We start from the raw sequence: 20,241 nt of genomic DNA, 5'->3' as shown, positions 1-20,241 counted from the left end.
CAGCCCAGGGCACCAGACTCAAATCTCTGTGCCAAAGTCTCGAGAAGGCAGCAGTCCATGCGGTGGCTGGACAGGAGGCAGCTGAGCCCTTCCCAGCGATACACCAGCCTCATCCAAAACCTCACCTACATCACGCGCCAGTCCTCATTATGGCTGTAAAAGAAGGAGCAGGTTTTGGTTCAAAATCTTCTCAAGGGGCTTTTTTCCCTCATCCACTACCAAGTCCATCACCCTGAAGAAGAGCTCAAACGAGAGGACTTGCACATTGCTGTTCTCCTGGAGGAAGGGAAGGGAAGCAGGCCTTGAGACCAATTTTTTCAAGCTCACCTGAGCAAAGTTTCTGAGCAGCAGCCAGTGCCTGCAGCTGGGGACACAGAGCCTTTCGTGGTCAAAGAGCAGCAGCAGTGCCTCAGCCAGCTTTGCGGCAGTGGTGCTGGATACAAGGATGTCTTTGTGCTGGAGCACATTCGTGAACACACAGAAGGACATGGTGACCACCTCTCCTTCTGCATCATCCAGCAGCTCCACAAGGCTTGGAGACAGGATGCACATTCTCCTGGCCTGTGTGGAACACAAGGCTGTGCTGGGAAGCCATGGACGGCTGCACCACCAACACCGCCCTGGCACTGCAAGGCCACCCTGCTGCTGCAGGGCCCACAGGCCAAAGGCCTGCCCCAAAGCACTGGGGCAGGTGAGGCAGGAGAGCTGGGAGCAGCTGCCTCAGCTCCTGAAGCCCTGCACACCCATGGGGCTCCTTTAACAGCGCAGCTTCAGCCGCTGCCCCCTTCTCACCAGTAAGGGATCCTTGCTGACCACCACGAGGCCTCTGAGCGCCAGGAAATGCCACTCCCTGCACTTGCTGTGCAGGCAGCTTGACGGGACCGTCAGGATGCTGTCACCAAATTCAGTGAAGTCCAAGAACTTAAGAATTAATGGATTCAGCCATCAGCCCTGTGGCCCTGCTCTGCCACTCAGCATCCTGCAGTGGCTGGAACTGTTCCGATTCTTCAGGCTGTTATGCTGGGGCAGCTCCAGGGCCTTTCTTTTTTATCCCCCTGAACACTTTGAACAAACTGAGGAATCTGCCTGCCATGCCATGGTGCTGCACCCCCGATCTCAGGTGGAGGGGTGGTGCTGGTGGTGCCGGCCAGCCCTGACCCCTCACCTCGGTGCACGTCACTAAATGGCTGCTCCCTGCCTCCCTTGGCTTGGCTGAGGGTAGCGGATCAGCCACTGGCAGGAATTTCTCCTTCTGCTGAGCCTGGCCGAGCAGGCACCCAGAGAGGTCCTCGTGGATTTAGACCGGTAAATAAAAAAGAGAGTGGCTTTCTGTCTGTAATTTTCCATCAGCTGTTTATTCCTTCCCCAAAGGGAGTGAACAGGTGCTACAACCTGTAGCAAGCTGGGAGGGAGCAGAATCAAAAGAGCACAGAGTAAAGGGATACACAAAATTATGAAGGGAGGCTGACTCTGGGGAGGAGTCAGCCTAACAACTAAAGGCCAGCAACTGAGGAGGAGCATGAGGAGGGACTAAATTATCATCCAACCAATGGAATAGGATAGTGGAGGAGAGCATACAAAATCTACCCATGGGATTAGTAGTTTAACATAATTGACATCGAAGCTTCTAGATGAAGGGGCTTGGCAAACAATGACAGACAAGCTGCAGGACCAGGGTTTAGAGGAGTGACAGAGAAGGGTCTGGAAATAGGGGTAGGCACAAGGGTGATTGATATGGAAAGGGGGAGGATACAACTTAGGGGGAAACCATTTGGGAAGTAATATGGGGCCACAGAGAATGAACCATTTCAAACATAGAAAATCCAGTACAGTAACAAACTCAACAAGTAAAGACACAAAGCACACCACAACAATGCCAGAGTCTGGCCTCGAGGGCACCCTAAAGAGAGATGCCTCAGGAAAACTCCAAGTTAACAAGTCCTGCAGTTGGGCCTTGAAGGCACTTGTGACGCAGAAGCCTCAGGAAGGCTGCAGGACTGCAAGGACTCTGATCCCTTGTTTCTTGTGTAGGGGTGTAGTCCTTTTGTTTATATACATTGCCAGAGCTGCAGGAGAGAATATTGGTGCAGGGGAGCCCAAAGACGCCCTGTGTGTACCAATTGTGGTGTAAAAATAATAAGAGCAAGGAGAGAAGAGAAAAAAATAACATTTCAGTTTGTGAATTGAAATATCAATAAAAATCAACAGAGTGTAAGAGGATATAAAGAAAGGACCAGGGTGGGTGTCCAAGAGAGGGTGTCAGCCAGCAAGCCAATAAATCCAAACCCCCTGGGATGCCTATTGAAACAATGGAAGAAGGTAAGAAAGGCCCTGGGGGCACAGAGACTAAGAAAACACTCAACAAATACTCTGATCAATAGTGGCCCTTTAAATATTTGAAGACAGGGAGAAGAAGGCAATAAACACAAATCTGAGTTATTGTACCGTGTTGTTGTTACTATTATTTTCATGAAAAGAACGAAAAGAAGATGAAGCTGTGTACATAAATATGTTTTGTTTATCTAAAGGATCACCCTGAATTGCAGCAGGAATGTGGCTTTAATTTGGCCCCAAGGGATCCTTCTGCCTTGGCTCTGGAAAAAGATTGCAAAACAAAAGGAAAGGCAGGACTAAGAAGGTGTTGTTCTGCATGTTCCATAGGACAAATGTGTTTAAATATAAAGAGAATGAGGAAAGGATGAAGGGTTTGGTTGCTCCTTTTGAGTCATGGGAAGAGGGAGGACAGGGAATGCAGTCAAACTCCCTGGTAAATACTGCTGAGAAAACTGTGCCTTTGAGCCCCCTTCCTCTCTAGAACTTGAAAGTGGAAGAACTCCCAGTACAGAACCAAAGGCAGAAGGGAAGTCGAGGTATTGTCACCATTCAGCATTCCCCTGTGACATGGTGCTGGAATTCTGCCAGTGCAGTTAAGGACAAGAAGGACCTCTTCTGTATGGTGAGACAGAGTAGGGATCCATCCTGAATTAGGTGAAGTGTCTAACAATGGTGAAAAGTCTGTGAGGCCAAAGCTGAAGGAAAAACTCGTATGCCGAGACAGCAAGGAGACAGAGAAAGAAAAACAGAAAAGACCAGGAGGTCAATTTGCCCCGACCAAGAAATTCCTTTGATAAAGAAGAACTGGTGCTAAGTGTCATGCAAGATGAATATGTATGAACTTATTGTGAAACTGTATGCATATGCATTTGGAAGGGGGATAAAAGGAGGTCTGAAATCCTCAGGGGTACGCATGCCCTTTTGGGGAGGCTTGCGTCCGGCGCGCGTCGTAATAAAAGCATACCGGGCTTTACAACTTTTACAAGTTGTGAAGTTTCTTCTTTTCTCCGCAAAACATTTTGTCGAGCCAAGAGAGGAGTTCTCTGTCCCCGCGGGGGCAGGGGGGATAGACGGACCTCCAAGGCGCCCCAGGATTTTTTCCTGGTGGGGCTCCGCTTGTCTCAACTTGCCACCTGCGAAGACAGACAACGACCCGCTGGCCTGCGGAGGAAGATATGGTATGTACTATGGGGCCCCAGGGGGGGAGGAAGGAGAGAAAGGGAGTAAATCACCCAGAGACGTCTTGGTTCATGGGTTCAGCTGATAGAGCAGCTGTATTAGAGACGGGGTTCATCGTTCTGATAGAGCAGACTGCTAGCGGCTTTGGGGGTAAGCCGGGTGAACCCGTGTATGTGTGTATTGAGGATTCATAGTTCTGATGGAGCAGAACTGGTGAGCCCGTGTGTTTTGTTTGTGTGTGTGTGTGATGTCCAGACACTGTGTTGCTGTATGGTTAATGTGTGTGGTCAGTTCACTGTGTTTGTGATCGTGCAAGTGATAAGTGTATGGTGTATAAAAGAGAGTAAATCTACAGTGCCCTACAGTGCGGGGGGGGGGGGTCAGTACTCCCCGTGTTTGAAGCAGCCGAGTGAGGCCAGAGGCGCCGGCTGCAGCAGGCTGCGGGGGCAGGGAGAGAAGTGCCCCGCGGAGAAGCAAGTGGAGGAATGTCAGTGATGGTATTTATCGTGTTTGAATGTAGTGATTTGTGTAGATTTGGTACATTTTAACCGTGAGTATGAGCTCAGAGAGTTCCTTTGCCTTGGATGTTTGGACTTGATCTCTAGACTGTGCGCTGTTATTTTGATTGTGTCCAGGAAAATTGATATGAGTAAATGCAGAATTATGGTGTGCTGTGTTGTGTTGAGAAAAGTGAGCACTTTGAGAAATATGCCCTTTCCCAGTGATTTTGTGTGGTGATTTTCTTCCGCTGCATTGTGGTAATTTGATTCTCAGACTGTATAGTGGTGTTTGTGGAGATTTTAAGATTTTGTTGCAACAAGAGTAGCATTTTACATAGGAGAACTATAGTACGGTGATTTATGTTTAACTTCGATAAAGTGAGTTAAAAGAATTCCAAGAATTCTCCCCCTCATAGTAATTCAAGCCTTGGCTCTAGTGAATTTGAGATAAAGGGGGGGGGAAGAGTGCGTGTGTCTGTGTCTGTGTCTGTGGGCATATCAGAGTTTCAGCTGTGACTAGCACAGCCTTTTTACAAAGCAGCAAACAAGTGTAAGTAGACACAGTGCTTAATTAGATTGTGCAAGAAGAGAACTAGAAAAGACTGATCTTTTGTAAAACAGAGTTTATATAGAAGAGATGAATGAGATGAATTAGTTAATGAGACTTATGAGATTTATGAGACTTCGGTTGGTACTGCAGTAAGTCTTTACTGGAAACAATCCGCTGAAAGGATTTAAAGTTCTCTGTAACAAACAGAATAGCCTGCCTTTGTGAGCAATTTCGGGGAGCCTTTGGTACATCAAGAGGCTGGCACGCTGTGTGAGGTGACAGTGGCTGTGCCCTGGGCACAGGGACAGCTCTGGCTGCCCTGTCTCCCCAGGGAACATGGTAATGGCCTGTGGGCAAAAGCTGGATGTGCAAGTATTATTGCAGTGCGGTGTTTATGAGAAACACTGATATTGCTGTTTTGCTGTTCCAATAGGTGTCAGGGTACACGCCCCGAGTGTAAATTAGAGGTTTCTGGTCAAGCGGATTCAGAACCTAAGGTCTTAGAGCTTGTGTGTGAGAATCACATCTGATACCTGCCACCTGGAGCTGTGTGTATAGGAGGAAAACTGAGAAACTACTGTGAAGGTCTGTAAAAAGGTTTGAATGGAAGCGAGATAGGGCAAGGAGAAATAAATAATGAGAACTGACCAGAGCAAACAGGTTCCTAAATTAGCCCCTTTTGGGAGGGGCTCACTGGGAGGAGGTTGCCAGTAAGAGCAGCTCAGAAAATAAAAAGATTTATAGTGCTTCATTGCTGTTAGTACTGTTTTATAATAGGACGATAAATGGAATAGTTTTTGTATGCTGAAATGTCTTTTGTTTTAAGAAATCACCCAGAATGACAAAGAGACTGTGAGATCAGACCGCTCTCTGGTCTTGGCCCTTGAAAAGGAAAACAAGGCAAAGAGAAAGCAAATCAAACATGTTGTTCAGCGTGCAGCATAAGATAGCAACGTATGAAATCAGGCAAGGATTATCACAGTTCGCAAAATGAGTACATATGATTTGTTAAAGGCTTCCTCCCAAGGTAAGGGAGGAGGGGTAAAGGTGACCTTCCCAAAAGGGAAGAATTTTTGTCGGCACAAGGGTCATGTGTTCAGTTTTAAATAAAGCTTTAGTACCTGTGGAGAATGTTTATGTTGTAGTGTGGGGAATGAACAACTGGCCAGTCTGAGAAGGCATACTTTTACAAACCTTTAAAGTAACATGTGTACTATGTGTACCTAAAAGCTTTTGTACAATTCGTTCAATTTGCTAAACATTCTCAAGTGAGAAAGGTTACTCTGGAGGCAAATAATATAAAGATGTTAGGCTTAATATCAACAGACACTGAAATTAAGAAAGACATTAGTAAGGAGATATTAGAATAAGTAAATAAGTGTTTTCAAGGGTATGGGCCTCTGCTGCACCAGGGAGAGTGAAAGATGCTCCCCCATGGGATGCTCCCCCATCAAGCTTAATGAAAGAACACAACCAGTGAGAACTGAGTAGTACCCTCAAAAGGAAGGTAAGGAAGGAATCAGTCCAATAACTGATAGTACTGGATTAAGGGCTGTCAATAGGATAACACAGAATTTGTACCCTGTGGTAGCAAATCCATAGACCTTACTAACTTGTTTAACACCTGAGCTAACCTGGTTCACTGTTTTAGGCCTAAGAGATGCCTTCTTTTGCCTCCCTATCCACAAAGCCAGCCAGAAAATTTTTGCATTCAAACACAAGCTCACATAGTCCATGTGCCTGAAGGCTTCAAAATTCTCCACTCCAATTGGAGAACAGCTTGCAAAGACCCAGAGTCCCAGGAAGCTCCACAAGAGGAAAGGAGGCTGTTGCAGTACATGGACGATCTTCTAGTGGCCAGTCAGACGAGGGAAGCGAGAGAAGCCTGGACGGTAAGCCTTTTAATTTCCTAGGACTCCAAGGATGCAGAGTCTCAAAGAAAAAGGCACAGGTAGTGAAACAGAAGGTAATCTACCTGGAGTAAGAAGTGAGTGCTGAGCAGCAGACTTTAAGGCAGGGAAGCCCTATGCCAAACCCTGAACCCCAGACAACGAAAGAACTCCAAACTCCTTAGGCATGGCAGGGTAGTGCCAGCTGTGGGTTCATAATTATGGACTGCTCATCAGACCCCTCTATGCTCTTATTGCCAATGGGAACTGAGATCTCCAGTGGACAAGAGACACCACACGGGCCTTTCGCCAGCTAGAGAGTCCCCCTCATGTCGGCTCCAGCTTTGAAACTTCCAGATGTAAGTAAAGCATTCTTTCTATTTTTCCACGCAAGGAATTGCCCTGGGAATATTGTCTCAGGACTTGGGCCCATACCGGAGGGCAGTTGCTTACTTCTCTAAGCAACTAGATGCAACAGCTGAAGGATGGCCAGGTTGCCTCAGAGCTGTAGCAGCAGTTGTGCTGAACATTCAAGAGGCACACAAGTTTACCCTGGGACAAAAATGACTGTACTAGTGTCCCACACAGTGTCCGCAGTACTGGAAGTAAAGGGTGGCCACTGGCTTTCACCAGAGAGGTTTCTGAAATACCAGGCCATCATGGTAGAGCAAGATGATGGAGAGATAGTGGTGACTAATATTGTCAACCCAGCTTCTTTTCTCAGTGGAATCAAGGAGAAGCAGTACACCACGATTGCCTGGAGACCATTGAAGCTACCTACTCCAGCCACCCAGACTTAAAGGACACTCCTCCGGACGATGCAGAGACCTGGTTCACTGACAAGAAAGCGACATTGCAAAATTCACAGTGACTACCTGCAGAGAGGTAATAGAGTCTGGACCCTTACCAACAGGTAACTCTGCACAGGATGCTGAGATAAATGCATGGACCCATGCCTTAGAAACAGCAAAAGGCATTCAGAGTTGTGCATGCACATGGAGCCATCTGGAAGGAGAGGGGACTGCTGACCTCACAGGGAAAGAAGAGACAATCCAGCTGCTGGAAGCAGTTCAGCTACCTGAAAAAGCATATTAAGGCACACCAGAGAGTGAGCTTAAAATTGGAGGAAAGAAATGAGCTGGCGGATGGAGAGGCAAAGAAAGCAGCAAAGGGTGAGGTACAGATTTTCCTCGAAGGTAAGCCATAATACAATAATACTAATCAAAAGAGACGTACAACTGCAAGGGGTGGGCTACCATTGAAAGAGAGCTAGTAATCCTTTCCCATTTTCGTGGTTACTAGTGAAGGAAGGGCACTAGAAAACACACTGGGGCCTAACTACTTAAAGCCTTTTATAGAGTGTGGCTCCTTTCTAGAAATGACCAAGGCTGCTAGTGATACAGAGTGCATTGAAATGAAGTGTTGACTTTGAAGTAGTAATTCCCACAGGCTTTCTAGAACACACATCTGATTGAAACAATCGTTGTATCGTTGTCAGGAATTTATATGCCACTATCACTCAGGTAAGCCAATAATGTGGTCCTTGCCTCCAGACTAACCTCAAAATACCCGCCCCGGGCCAAAACTCGATCAGACTGGGAGAGGCCATGGGCCTGTACAGCAGTGGCAAATCAACTTTTCAGAACTCCCAAGGAAAGGAGGGTATCAGTATTTACTGGTATTAATAGATACATTTTCAGGGTGGCCAGAAACATTCCCCACCAGAGCTGTCAAAGCTCAAGAGGTGACCAGATCATTTTTACAAGAAATAATACCACGCTTCAGAGTTCCAGCCACAATATCCTCAGATAAAGAATCACCTTTTATTTCCAAAATAGTGCAACAGATTAGAAGCCATCTGGGCATAGATTAGGAACTTCACACCCCATACCGCCCCCAATCAAGTGGCCAGGGGGAGAGAATGAATCATTTGATTAAGCAGCAAATCATAAGACTGGGGCAAGAAGCTCTTCCACTAGCACTATTGCAAATTCAAACTAAACTGAATCCTTTTGGAATGCCTTATAGAAGACCATATAGAATACAAGGGTAATGTCCAGAATGTCCACTTACATGGTGGCATTAAGCAAATGGCTCAGAGAAATTGAGAAACATGTGGCTGGAACTCGGAGCAGGGAGTTAGATAGCCTGGGGTTGATGTATATGTTAAGTCTCTTACAGAGAAGACTTCGGAACCACAGTGGGAGAGACCACTGCAAGTACCTCTCACCACCTTCACTGCAATCAAAATCAAGGAGCAGAATGCCTGGATCCATCACTCTCGGGTGAAGAAGGCCCAGAAGCCCCTTCAGGAGTGACACTAGGAGACAATGAACTGAGACTAAAACTTATTCGGGCAAAATGAGTATATTGCGGTCGGGAGTAGCTCATACTTTAGTGTACAGAATTGTTTTGTATGGAATTGTAACTGAAGTTTTAGAACTAGAGAGTACCTCTACCCAAAACAATGCTGAATGGCCTTGGTCCCTGGCATTTAATCAGTATACTGGATGGGAAGACCTTCTGAGATAAAAGATTTAAACATATCTACTGTAGTAATCCACGAGAATCAGGTATGTGAGGAGTAAGAATAGTAAGAACGGGAACTGTGAACACTTCAAGGAATCTGAGGAGAAGAAATCAAAGTAAAGTGCTTAGTCATCAATAGGATGGCTTATGAGAGACCAGATGTAATTAGTGTCTGAACCTCCCCTGGTGTATATGAACACCAGGAAGTCTGTGATAACCTAAGTGAATCAGACTGTTGGTGTAATTTCACCCTGATACAGCCTGTAGAAGTGACCTGCCTTTGAGCTAGAGTTACTGTCAGACTTTCATTTGAATTCAAAGTGGACACTGCACTTTTTACCACAGCAGGGCCTTATACACCCCATACTAGTTCAGACTCTACCCAAACTCCAAACTTGAACCTAACGTAGTAAAGAATGTGACTGAACAACAGCTATTATTCAATCCAGAATGGTCTCTCAAACGTGTGGATAATGCAAATTAACATCTCGAAAATCCAACCAGCCTGCTCCTCCTTCCTAAAAACTTCCTTTGAGGGCTGGAAACATGGTCACAAAAACAGGCATATCTCAGGAGCAGACAAGAAAGGAAGGAGCCAGCTCTCCTGGTGCCTAAAACCAGGAACACCAAGAAATCAGTTTCCTTAAGTCATTTTCCAAGCTGGTTGGCTGAACCCCCAGGCAATGGCTGGTAAAGGGTGCTGAACTGCAGGTGGTAAATTAACCCAAGCAAGGAAGGTGATTTTCTTTATTTATAGCTGTCCCTTTTCCTACTGAGATTTGGATCAGTGATTGTCCCAGTCTGAGGCAGTTAGATTCTGCTTAAAAGAAGTAGAGAGAGAGACCCTCTCAGAGCTCAGCAGCAGGCTGTAGGATTTTGAGGATCACTTTTGTGCTGAGTGTTTCAAGTAGCAGAAACCTGATCCCAGTTTGTTCTGAGGCACTGCAATGAATTTAGGCTTTTCTCTCAAGATTTCCCCTCCATTATCTTCTGCCCTGAACACAGTCCACAGCTTGATCTTAGCTAGGGGCAAGGTGGGTGAGGTTTTGTAGACCAGGAGAGACATTCCTGCTTGCCACACATCTGAGAAATCAGGTGCTTTGGAGGGAGAGGGAGAGGTTAGATTCCCTGAGGTCTCTACATTTCAGAACAAACATCTGCCTCAAGTATGACCTAAACCTCTGTCAGATACACTTGTGAAGTGTGTCTGAATTTGCAGTGTGAGCCCAGCACATCCCTCTGGCAGGGAGGGATGATCATGGACAGAAAGCAGTTCCTGTTCCCCATAACAAACATCTAACTGGCATATTAGGGACAAGATCAGGAGTTTTAAATTGAATTGATTCAGAAATACTGATGAATAAACTGGCTGCTGCAGCAGGTAGCCTAACAAAATTGAAGCAGCCTTTATAGTAATCTCTATTGGCATTAGGAACTAGCCAGTGACAGATTTCAAAAGTACTGCCAAAGTAAAGAAGTATGAAGAGGCCGGGGACCAAGACCACAAATTGATAGTAGAAGCACTTAGTATAGTTCAAGATAATGTGTCTTTAGCTTTCAGTTGTATACAGGCACAGTTATGGATACAAGCAACAGCAGCTCTGATCATATAGGAAAGGGGTGAAGGTAATTTTCCAGCTGAAATTCGGAAAATTGAGTGGGATAATGCAATTGATTTTGAAAGGAAGTTTCAATCCTGGTGGACTATGGTGAATTTCACCTATGATCCTGTTTCTAATGTGGCTGTGGCCACTGCCTTTGTGCTTACCATACGTAATGCAACTGTTTATGTTATCCATCCCATCATTGCCCTAAGATTAAACCATGAAGAAACAATACTCTATCCTTCAGAACATAGAATGTGGGCACGAAAAGATGAATGAAAAGTGGCAGACAGTAAACTTAGAATCCTGCATTACTAGAGAACAAATGAGATTCATTTGTGAAAGCAATACTGCTAATGCCCAGGATGTGTTTGGACACTGAACAGGGTATTTGCCACTTTTAAATTCATCCGGTCACTGACCAGAAAACTGTGCTCGTATATACTGGAAAAGGGTGTATGTTTGAGAACTGCTTATGCTGCTGTACAAATTGATAGCAATGATGTTATTCTGTCTAGTGGAAACCATTCTAATCTCTGTATTTGTAATTTTGTTAAGATTATTGGGTGTGATTTTTGGTATTTGGTACCAGTAACATCCCACCAGCTGATTACAGCCAATTACACAGTGTATCACAGACTACCACCTACCCCTATTGGGGCGAACCTTACATTGGTAAAGCAATTAATTAAGCACCAAGACCTATTAGAAGTCTTGAAAGGAATCCAAGAAAGTGGAAAGAAAACCTTAATTACTGTCCAACATGATACAAAGGAGATAACCAGAGTTCTACAAAGAATAAAATTAAATATAGATCATCACTGGTGAGATGTGATCTTTGGGTGGTCACCAACTGCAAATGGAATCTTTAATGTTGTGCCACCCTATTCTAGTTTTACTAATATTAGTTGGGATAAGCTTAGGATTATCTATTACATTGTTAATTTGGAACTGGAGAATACTACAACGAATGGCTGTACTAACCTCTTTATCAAACGTACATAGTGAAGCATTAAAAGACACTTATTGTCATGAGAGTTTTCATTAAGTAAAAGAATTTACTTATTTCCTAGGAAAGGGGGGAATGAGACAGAGTAGGGATCCGTCCTGAATTAGGTGAAGTGTCTGACAATGGTGAAAAGTCAAACAGCCAAAGCTGAAGGAAAATTCGCATGCCGAGACAACAAAGAGACAGAGAAAGAAAAACAGAAAAGACCACGAGGTCAATTTGCCCCGACCTAGAAATTCCTTTGATAAAGAAGAACTGGTGCTAAGTGTCATGCAAGATGAATATGTATGAACTTATTGTGAAACTGTATGCATATGCATTTGGAAGGGGGATAAAAGGAGGTCTGAAATCTTCAGGGGTACGCATGCCCTTTTGGGGAGGCTTGCGTCTGGCGCGCGTCGTAATAAAAGCATACCGAGCTTTACAACTTTTACAAAGTTGTGAGGTTTCTTCTTTTCTCCGCAAAACAGTGGGGCTAATGGACCCTTGTGACTCTGATGGGACTGATGAAACCAAGAAGCAATTGTGACATTGCCAGACCTCATGGAATCAAGGGGACCATTGTGACAGTGTTAGGACCCATGAAGTCAATGGAACATGGAACAGGTCTGCCTGGTTTGGACTCCTGGGGGCTGTCTGACAGGTCCCACTGAATTTGACATGTCAAGGGCCCTTCTCATCTGACCATGAAACACTGGGGCTCTGAGCTTTTATTCCTATGGGAAAGAAGTGTCTTTCTTGTCTAGGCACCCATGGCCAAAACTGGGATTCTGCATCTAAATTTTTCTATATCCAAGGGTTACTCCCAGACAAAATCTGCTCGTACTAGTCAAGTCTGGGTAGCCTTGGCCTCTGGTGACTGCCTCTCATCTGCTCCTGCGCCACTAGGGCTTGGTTGTTTCCTTCCTATGGAGACCATTGTGACACAGTGGAAGATTTGAAACCAGTGGGCCATGGTAACACTGCAGGCCTTTGTGGAACCTGTTATACTTTAGGAACTTGTGGAACCAAGGGGAACTTTGTGACCCTGCAGAGTACCATGGATCAAAGGGGCCACTGTGACACTGTGGGGCCTCGTGGAACCAAGGACAAATTGTGGCCCTGTTGGGCAGCATGGTCCCAAAGGGCAAGTGTGAAGAAGCAGGGCTTTGTGGAACCATGAGGCCATTGTTGCATTTCAGGGCCTCGTGGAGCCAAAGGGTCATTGTGATCGTGAGGGGCACCATGGATCCATGGAGATCATTGTGACTCTGGAGGCCCTCATGGAAGGAAGGGGCCATTGTGACACTATGGGAACTTAAGGAACCAAAAGACTCATTGTTGCACTACTTGCTTCCAAGTAGTGGAACCTAGGGGCCATTGGACACAGCGAGGCTTCATGGAACCAATAGACCGTTATGTCACTGTCGGGCCTTGTGGAACCATGGAGACCAATAAGATCCTAAAGGATTTGTGTTGTCAAGGGGCCATGACACCTGAAGGCCTCATGGAAGCAAGAGAACCATTGTGGCACTGCAAGACCTCATGGAAGCAAGGAGCCATTGTGACACTGCAGGGCCCCGTGGAACCAAAGGAACATGAAATAGGTGTAGCTGCCATGGCCTCCCAGCGGTCACCTGACAAGTCTGGCTGACCATGGAATGTGGAAGGCCACTTCCATCTGCCCCTGAAACACTGGGGCTCTGGGGTCTTCTTTTCATGGAAAAGAAATATCCATTTTTTCCAGGAATCCATGGCCAAAATTAGGATTCCACCTCCAAATTTTTATGTAATAAAAGATTGCTCGCAGACAAAAGTAGCCAGGACAGACAAGTCTGGCTGATCTTTAACTCCTAAATGGTAGCACTCACCTATTTTCCAAACACTGGAAAGGGATCTGTGCATTTGTGTTCATGAAAAAACTCCATCTCTCTTCTCCAGGCACAAATGTTTTAAATTAGGACACTGCATTCATAATTTCAAATGTCCAAGAGTTGCTCCATCCAAACCTTCCAGGACAGACAGGTCAGGCTTGCCTTGCCTCTGGTGGTTGCTGTTCATCAACTCCTGAAGCATGGGGGCTCCGTGGCTTCCTTCCTATGGAGACCAATGTGACATTTGGAAGCCTTGTGAAATGAAGGGGCCATTGTGACACTGCAGAGCACCATGGATCCAAGGCACCATTGTGACACTGTGGAGCCTTGTGGAACCAAGGACACCACTGTGGCTCTGTTGGGCTGCATGGTCCCAAGGGGCCAGTGCAAAGTAGCAGTGCAGTAGTTAGCCTGGCTGTAACTCAGAGTCAGCCAGATTTTACCCCAAAAGATTTGGGCAGAAGTTTTGAGCCCTGGGAAAAATTTGTTTAACTTAGGGTGAGCTTGAGAGTTCCTCCATAAGCCTTTAGTGTTGCTGTGCTATCTTGTCCAAGTTCTACTCCCCTATTGGCTACATGTTTCCCCTACAGGGTTATTGTTCTAGAGTATTCTACCCCCAAGTGTCTATTTTGTTGCTTCCCCTTTGTCTCCGGTCTTGAGATCCTGCCCCTCATACTGTGCTCGACTTCTCCATGTTTATTGTTTTTCACCCTGTTGTTAAAGTTCCTCTTAAACGACTCCATCGATCCTGCTCCTTTTCATTTTTGCCACCCTCGCCCTGAAGTCAGGGAACCAGAGAGGTTTTTTTGCAGCCCACTTCAAATGTGACTTTTGGTGCCCAAACAGGAACCATGACATTCAGGGATCCCTGTGTCAGTCACGTCAGATGAGGTTAGCTGATAAGATAGGCCAGCACTCCCTGAGATTTTGGATTGTGCCGGGCCTGGTGGATTCATCCTTGCTTCAAGGGACCTTGGCCAGGATCGGCAGGAAAATGATGGCTTCATCTGCATAGGATTGCAGGGGGGTTTGGGGAAATGCAAGACATTTATTGCTCATTTTGCCACTGTATTTTTACAATATTCATCCAAGTCCCATAATTGACTTGGGGTGTTCCGGTGGCTCTTCCCCATAAGGCAGAAAAAGAGAAAAATGGGCAGCCAGATGTCCAAAGTAGAAAGGAGCATATATGGATGCTTTAATTCTCACTGATCATGACATAATATTTTCAAAGAATGAATTAAAATCAATCATGAGGTTGATCATTAAAAATTTTCCAGATGCCTCTGCTGATGAAATCCATACCACTTAATTTTGGGACTCAGTGGGAGTTAAATAGTATAACCTTTTGATCAAAAGGGGCCCTGTTGCACCCCACATGCTCCCCATCTTCCATACCACCCTTGAGACCCTTCACCAGCAAGCACTGTGTTTAAAACTCAATCCATTGGTCACTCCTAACTCAGGACCTGCCCTCAAACCTGCCTTTCTCAGACATTCAACGATGGTCCAAGATGGCAATGGCCGCGCGACCTTGGAGCATCATGCCCTGGAGACTCAAGATGGAAGGAGCCTGAATGTGGCTCAGGAGCCCAACCATCCTCCCTCCATCTTGACTCCTCCACTTCCTGCTACCAGAATCTTCTCTTCAGCCCTGAATGAAGCTCCAGAATCCACCCTCACAACAGCAGGTCATGCCCCCACTGTCAACCATTCCACCTTCACCCCGGGCCATGCCTCCAGAACACCACCCTGGAAGTCCACCATCCTAAATCAAGGCCCTTCCTCCCCAACACCTGACAAAATGGCTGTGCCCTTTGCCTCACCCTCCAGCAACAATATAGCCCCCATGGTCAAAGATACTAAGTCCAACTGTCATATTATTTCTAATCCTAATGTTTCTGCTCCAAGTTATTCTTCCTCCCCAGAAGACAGTTTGGATTCCCCAGAGCCACCTCGCCCCTCAACCCCAGAAGATCCCTAGGAAAGGATCTGGAAAGAAGCAGTTAAGGAAGGAGAATGGCAAATAGTCTCGAAAATCTTTGTGGCCCCTGTATGTTATGAAAGAAGGGGGCAGAATCCCAGGTATCAGCCATTGGTTTACAAGGAAATCAAGGATCTATGTAGGGCAGTAAAAGACCGAAGGAAGGACTTACTTGTTTTAATGGCATAATGAGGGCCATGTTTACAGCACATGTCTTAACTTCATATGATTTAAAATGTATTATGACCATGTTGGTGTCACCTACAGAACACACCCTGTGGGAAGGGGGATGGAAGTGTTTACTAAATCAATTAATAGCAGACTATGCTATTGATGAGGCAAGGGTGGAATTGACAATCAACCATTTAACTGCAGAAAGACAACACAGCCTACCAGATGATCAAGCAGCAGGCATCCCAAGAGAAGTATTGGATGATACCAAAGAGATGGCTTTGCAATCTTTAATCCAGGTATCAGATGGTAGCACCCCCAATTTGGACTACCTGGCGTGGCCGCAGCTAAAGCTTTAGGACAATTCGACCATCTTGGGTGCCTGTTAAGTATGCAAACCAATGCTACCTCCCTCACATTGAGTGGCCTGCTCTCAGACATAGAGACCATCAGACAGGCCACCTTGCAGAACAGTGTTAGATTTTTTAATCTGGGCACATGGGCATGGCAGTTTAGACTCTGAGGGCATGTGTTGCATGAACCTTTCCAGCCACAGCCAGTCAATTCACAAGAGCATTCAGGTACTGAAGGAATAAAGCTTCAAGAAGCTTCACATGGAAAAAAAGACTGGTTCAAAAAACACTTCCAATCCTAGGAATTAGAGGGTTGAATGATGTCTAGGTAAAATGGGGTCTTAGTTGTTGTTGTATTTTTAATTGTCCCATGTTTGTTTGGATGCTCTTAGAAAGTCTTACAAATTCTTTCAGTTCCATCATTGTTGTAAAACAGCAAGGGGGAAGCTACTCAACACAGGATTGTCATGGACTCCTTAGAGGACAGAGGTGGAGGCCAGGATGGCACAAAAACCTCTCAGAGACTCAGTTTGGGAAGGAAAATTCTTTAAAGTACCTAAAAGTATTCTTAAATCCATAAAGTACCTTAAAAACCTTGAGTATCTCAAGGCATTAATGAGCCCCACTGAGTGTCAGTACAAAGCTCTCCAGGGACTCGTTAAAGCAAATAATTGGGGCCATGATTGCACAAACCTCTCACAGAGTCTGTACCAAAAGGGAAATACCAAGAACCTTAAAATAACTGAAGTACCTTGAAGCATTAATGAGCCCCACTGAATGTTGTTACTGATAAAGCCTCTCCAGGGGCTCATTACAGCAGATAACTGGAGGCCATGATTGAACAAACCTCTCAGAGACTCCAAGGCAAAAGCAAAACCCAAAGTCCTTTGAAAAACCTGCAGTCTCTGGGAGCATGAAGGAGCCCCCAGGGCCATTCCTGAGCAAGGCTCCCCAGGGACTCCTTCCAGCAGATCCTTGAGGCCACTGGGATGTGGGCTAGGGGGGGATGCTGAGGGCAGGACAAGGGGCTGACAGTGCCCAGCCTGGCTGGGGCTATGCCAGGATGCCCCAGTGGCTCAGGACAAGGTGTCTCCTCACAGCCCTTGGTGGCACAGACCCTGCTGTGCCCCAGGACACCAAGACTTGGCTTCTCTTTGTCCCCACCTGTCATCACTGCCTCCAGTTCTCTGCTCTGCCTGGGGCCTGGGGACACTTTCTCAGCTGCGTCCCTCAGTGGGACCCATTAAAACTTCAAGAAAGTTTGGAGTTGGATTCTGACTTGGAGTTCTGGAGAGGTTTCTTCAGCTCCCTCTCAGGGACTGATGTTCAGGCCCTGGGCACAAAGCCCCAGAGGCTCATTAAAGTCCTTGTGCTGTGTCTGTGCTGCTGAGCTGGGCTGGGCTCCTGGCACAGAGGCAGCTCCTGGTAACCAAGAAGAGCTTCAAAAGCACATTTCTCTTGATGAGCAGCTTTTCTCCACCTCAGCAGGGCTGGGGCACTGCCTGCAGCCACCTCGGGCACAGCACAGAGGCGCAGAGATCTTCAATCAGTCAGGGCTGGGAAGGGGCTGAGAAGTGCCTGGGGCAGAATCACTGCCAGCCCTTGGCACAGGAACCTCTGGCTGCAGGACAATGCAGCTGCAGCTCCAGGAGCCATCTCCTAAAGCTGGAACATCCCAGTGCCTACAGACTCTGTGAGTACATTCTCTGATTTTCTCTTGTGCAGAGCAGCCAGGGGTGCCCAGGGCTGTCGTGCAGAGCAGGGTCCTACAGCCCAGGGCGCTGTGCTGGGGCAGGGACTCTGCTGCCTGCCAGGGACAGCTCTCAGCCAGCCCTGGCAGCTGCTCCCAGCACTGGGGGACAAGATCTGGGTGGGAGGAGACAGCTGGTAAGGCTTGGAAGTGTTCTCCTTTTGTGGTGAGGATTCTGCATTGTTCAGGACTGCTCCCAGCATGGCATTTAGCTGCAGAACATTTCCAAGTAGATTATGCAGGGAGCACAGGAAAGCAGGGACTGCATGAAAGGGGTAATACTCCTTTTTTATTTGACTGCTCTGGGCTGCCTGGATGGGAAATTGCACATAGATATCCATCTCTCAGTTCAGGCTGAGGAAAATAATTTTCTCTCAGATCTGAATGCAACAATCAGTGACATAAATCAGCACAGGAATCACGGCTCTTAGAGAGAGCATCAGTGTCACTTTTCCAGCCTCCTCAGGGTTGCTCTGACGTTGCCATCAGAGCCTGCAGAGCCAGAGCTGCCCCTGGGCAGTGCCTGAGCTGGGAGTGTCTGCAGGGCAGAGCTGAGCCCCAGGGCTGGGTTGGGCTCTGGCAGCACTGGCAGGGCCCAGCCCTGGGCACTGGGAAGCAGCTGCTGGCAGGGACAGCTCCAGGCAGCAGAGCCCTGGGCAGGCAGAGACAGGTACGTGCCCTCAGGCTGTGCTGGGATATTTAAAGTCCTCTCCAAACCCAACTATTCCATGATTTCTGTTTTTCCAGATCTGCGTTCCAAGGAAGTGCAAATGTCCAACAGCAGCTCCATCAGGCACTTCCTCCTGCTGGCATTGGCAGACACGCGGCAGCTGCAGCTCCTGCACTTCTGCCTCTTGCTGGGCATCTCCCTGGCTGCCCTCCTGGGCAACGGCCTCATCATCAGCGCCGTAGCCTGCGGCCACCACCTGCACACGCCCATGTTCTTCTTCCTGCTCAACCTGGCCCTCAGCGACCTGGGCTCCATCTGCACCACTGTCCCCAAAGCCATGCACAATTCCCTCTGGGACACCAGGGACATCTCCTACACTGGATGTGCTGCACAGCTCTTTTTCTTTATGTTCTTCATCTCAGCAGAGTTTTCCCTCCTGACTGTCATGTGCTACGACCGCTATGTGTCCATCTGCAAACCCCTGCACTACAGGACCCTCCTGGGCAGCAGAGCTTGTGCCCACATGGCAGCAGCTGCCTGGGCCAGTGGCTTTCTCAATGCTCTGCTGCACACAGCCAATACATTTTCCCTGTCCCTGTGCCAGGGCAATGTCCTGGGCCAGTTCTTCTGTGAAATCCCACAGATCCTCAAGCTCTCCTGCTCACACTCCAACTTCCTCAGGGAACTTGGGCTCATTGCTGTCAGTGCCTGTTTAGGTTTTGGTTGTTTTGTGTTCATTGTTTTCTCCTATGTGCAGATCTTCAGGGCTGTGCTGAGGATCCCCTCTGAGCAGGGATGGCACAAAGCCTTTTCCACCTGCCTCCCTCACTTGTCCGTTGTCTCTCTGTTTGTCAGTACTGGCACATTTACCTACTTGAAGCCCCCCTCCATCTCCTCCCCATCCCTGGATCTGGCCCTATCAATTCTGTACTCAGTGGTGCCACCAGCCCTGAACCCCCTCATCTACAGCCTGAGGAACCCGGAGCTCAAGGCTGCAGTGTGGAGACTGATGACTGGATGGTATCAGAAACATTAAACTGCTGGAAAATTTCTGCAAATGACTTTTAATAAAACTCATCCTTGATACTTCTTGTTGGTTTGGTTGTGGAGTATTTTATCCCTTATTTTGGTTTTTCATATTATCTACAGAGAAATGTCATTGTTTGTACAATTTCTCATTTTGTTTCTCTCCACCTTCCCTGTGGCCACAAAGTGTGTCAACAAGGGGCTGTGCTCTCAGTGACTTCAAGGAAATGAAGGATCTCCCAGCAGAGTTTTCTGCAGAGATGCCCTTTTGTTCCCTTCTCAGGAGCTGCAGCAGCAATGTCTGTGTGCAGAGCTGAGGCAGATCATGGCTGGCCCAGCAGCTGTGCCCAGCAGCAGCAGCACTTGGTGTTGCCAGTGCTGCTGCCGTGGCCCTGCCCCGCTGCCCTGGTGGCCCTGGTGTTGCTGCAGGGCCTGAGTGCTCTCGGGGCCGGGCACAGCCCTGGGGGTGGCAGTGCCGGGGCTGCAGCAGGGACAGGCCATGGGCACTGCTGGGGCAGCACTGACGCCTCAGGCCAGGCCCTGGGGGCTCCAGGCTCCTTGCCCAGGCTCTCTCAAGAACACGCCCAGGCCAATGCTCAGCACAGAAAAGCCCCGTGAGCAGCCCCAGGCTGGCTGTGGGCAGGCTGGGGGCAAACAGCATGGCTGGGGCTCTGCAAGGGCCCTGGGGCAGACAGGAAGGAGCAGCAGAGCAGGGGCTGATCCATCCCCAGTGCGCTGCACAGCCCAGGGCAGCATCCCAGAGTGTCCTAATGGAGCTGTCAACAACATCCCCCCTCTGCAGCCCTGGCCTCTCCCCCAGCTCACACAGGTGCCCCATCC

The 20,241-nt window shown here is 47.5% G+C and overlaps 1 protein-coding gene across 1 annotated transcript; it reads left to right on the top strand.

The window, feature by feature from the left end:
- The first annotated feature begins 17,496 nt into the window (after positions 1 to 17,496).
- On the top strand, positions 17,497 to 19,411 carry LOC141727938 (olfactory receptor 14A16-like). The gene is made up of 2 exons (XM_074534222.1): positions 17,497 to 17,648; positions 18,453 to 19,411. Exon 2 carries the CDS (start codon positions 18,476 to 18,478, stop codon positions 19,409 to 19,411), a length of 936 nt encoding a protein of 311 aa, XP_074390323.1. The 5' UTR covers positions 17,497 to 17,648; positions 18,453 to 18,475.
- The last annotated feature ends 830 nt before the right edge of the window (positions 19,412 to 20,241 follow it).

This window comes from Zonotrichia albicollis, unplaced genomic scaffold (genome assembly GCF_047830755.1).
Source record: "Zonotrichia albicollis isolate bZonAlb1 unplaced genomic scaffold, bZonAlb1.hap1 Scaffold_257, whole genome shotgun sequence".
Taxonomy (NCBI): domain Eukaryota; kingdom Metazoa; phylum Chordata; class Aves; order Passeriformes; family Passerellidae; genus Zonotrichia; species Zonotrichia albicollis.
This window is presented reverse-complemented; position numbering and strand designations above follow the sequence as displayed.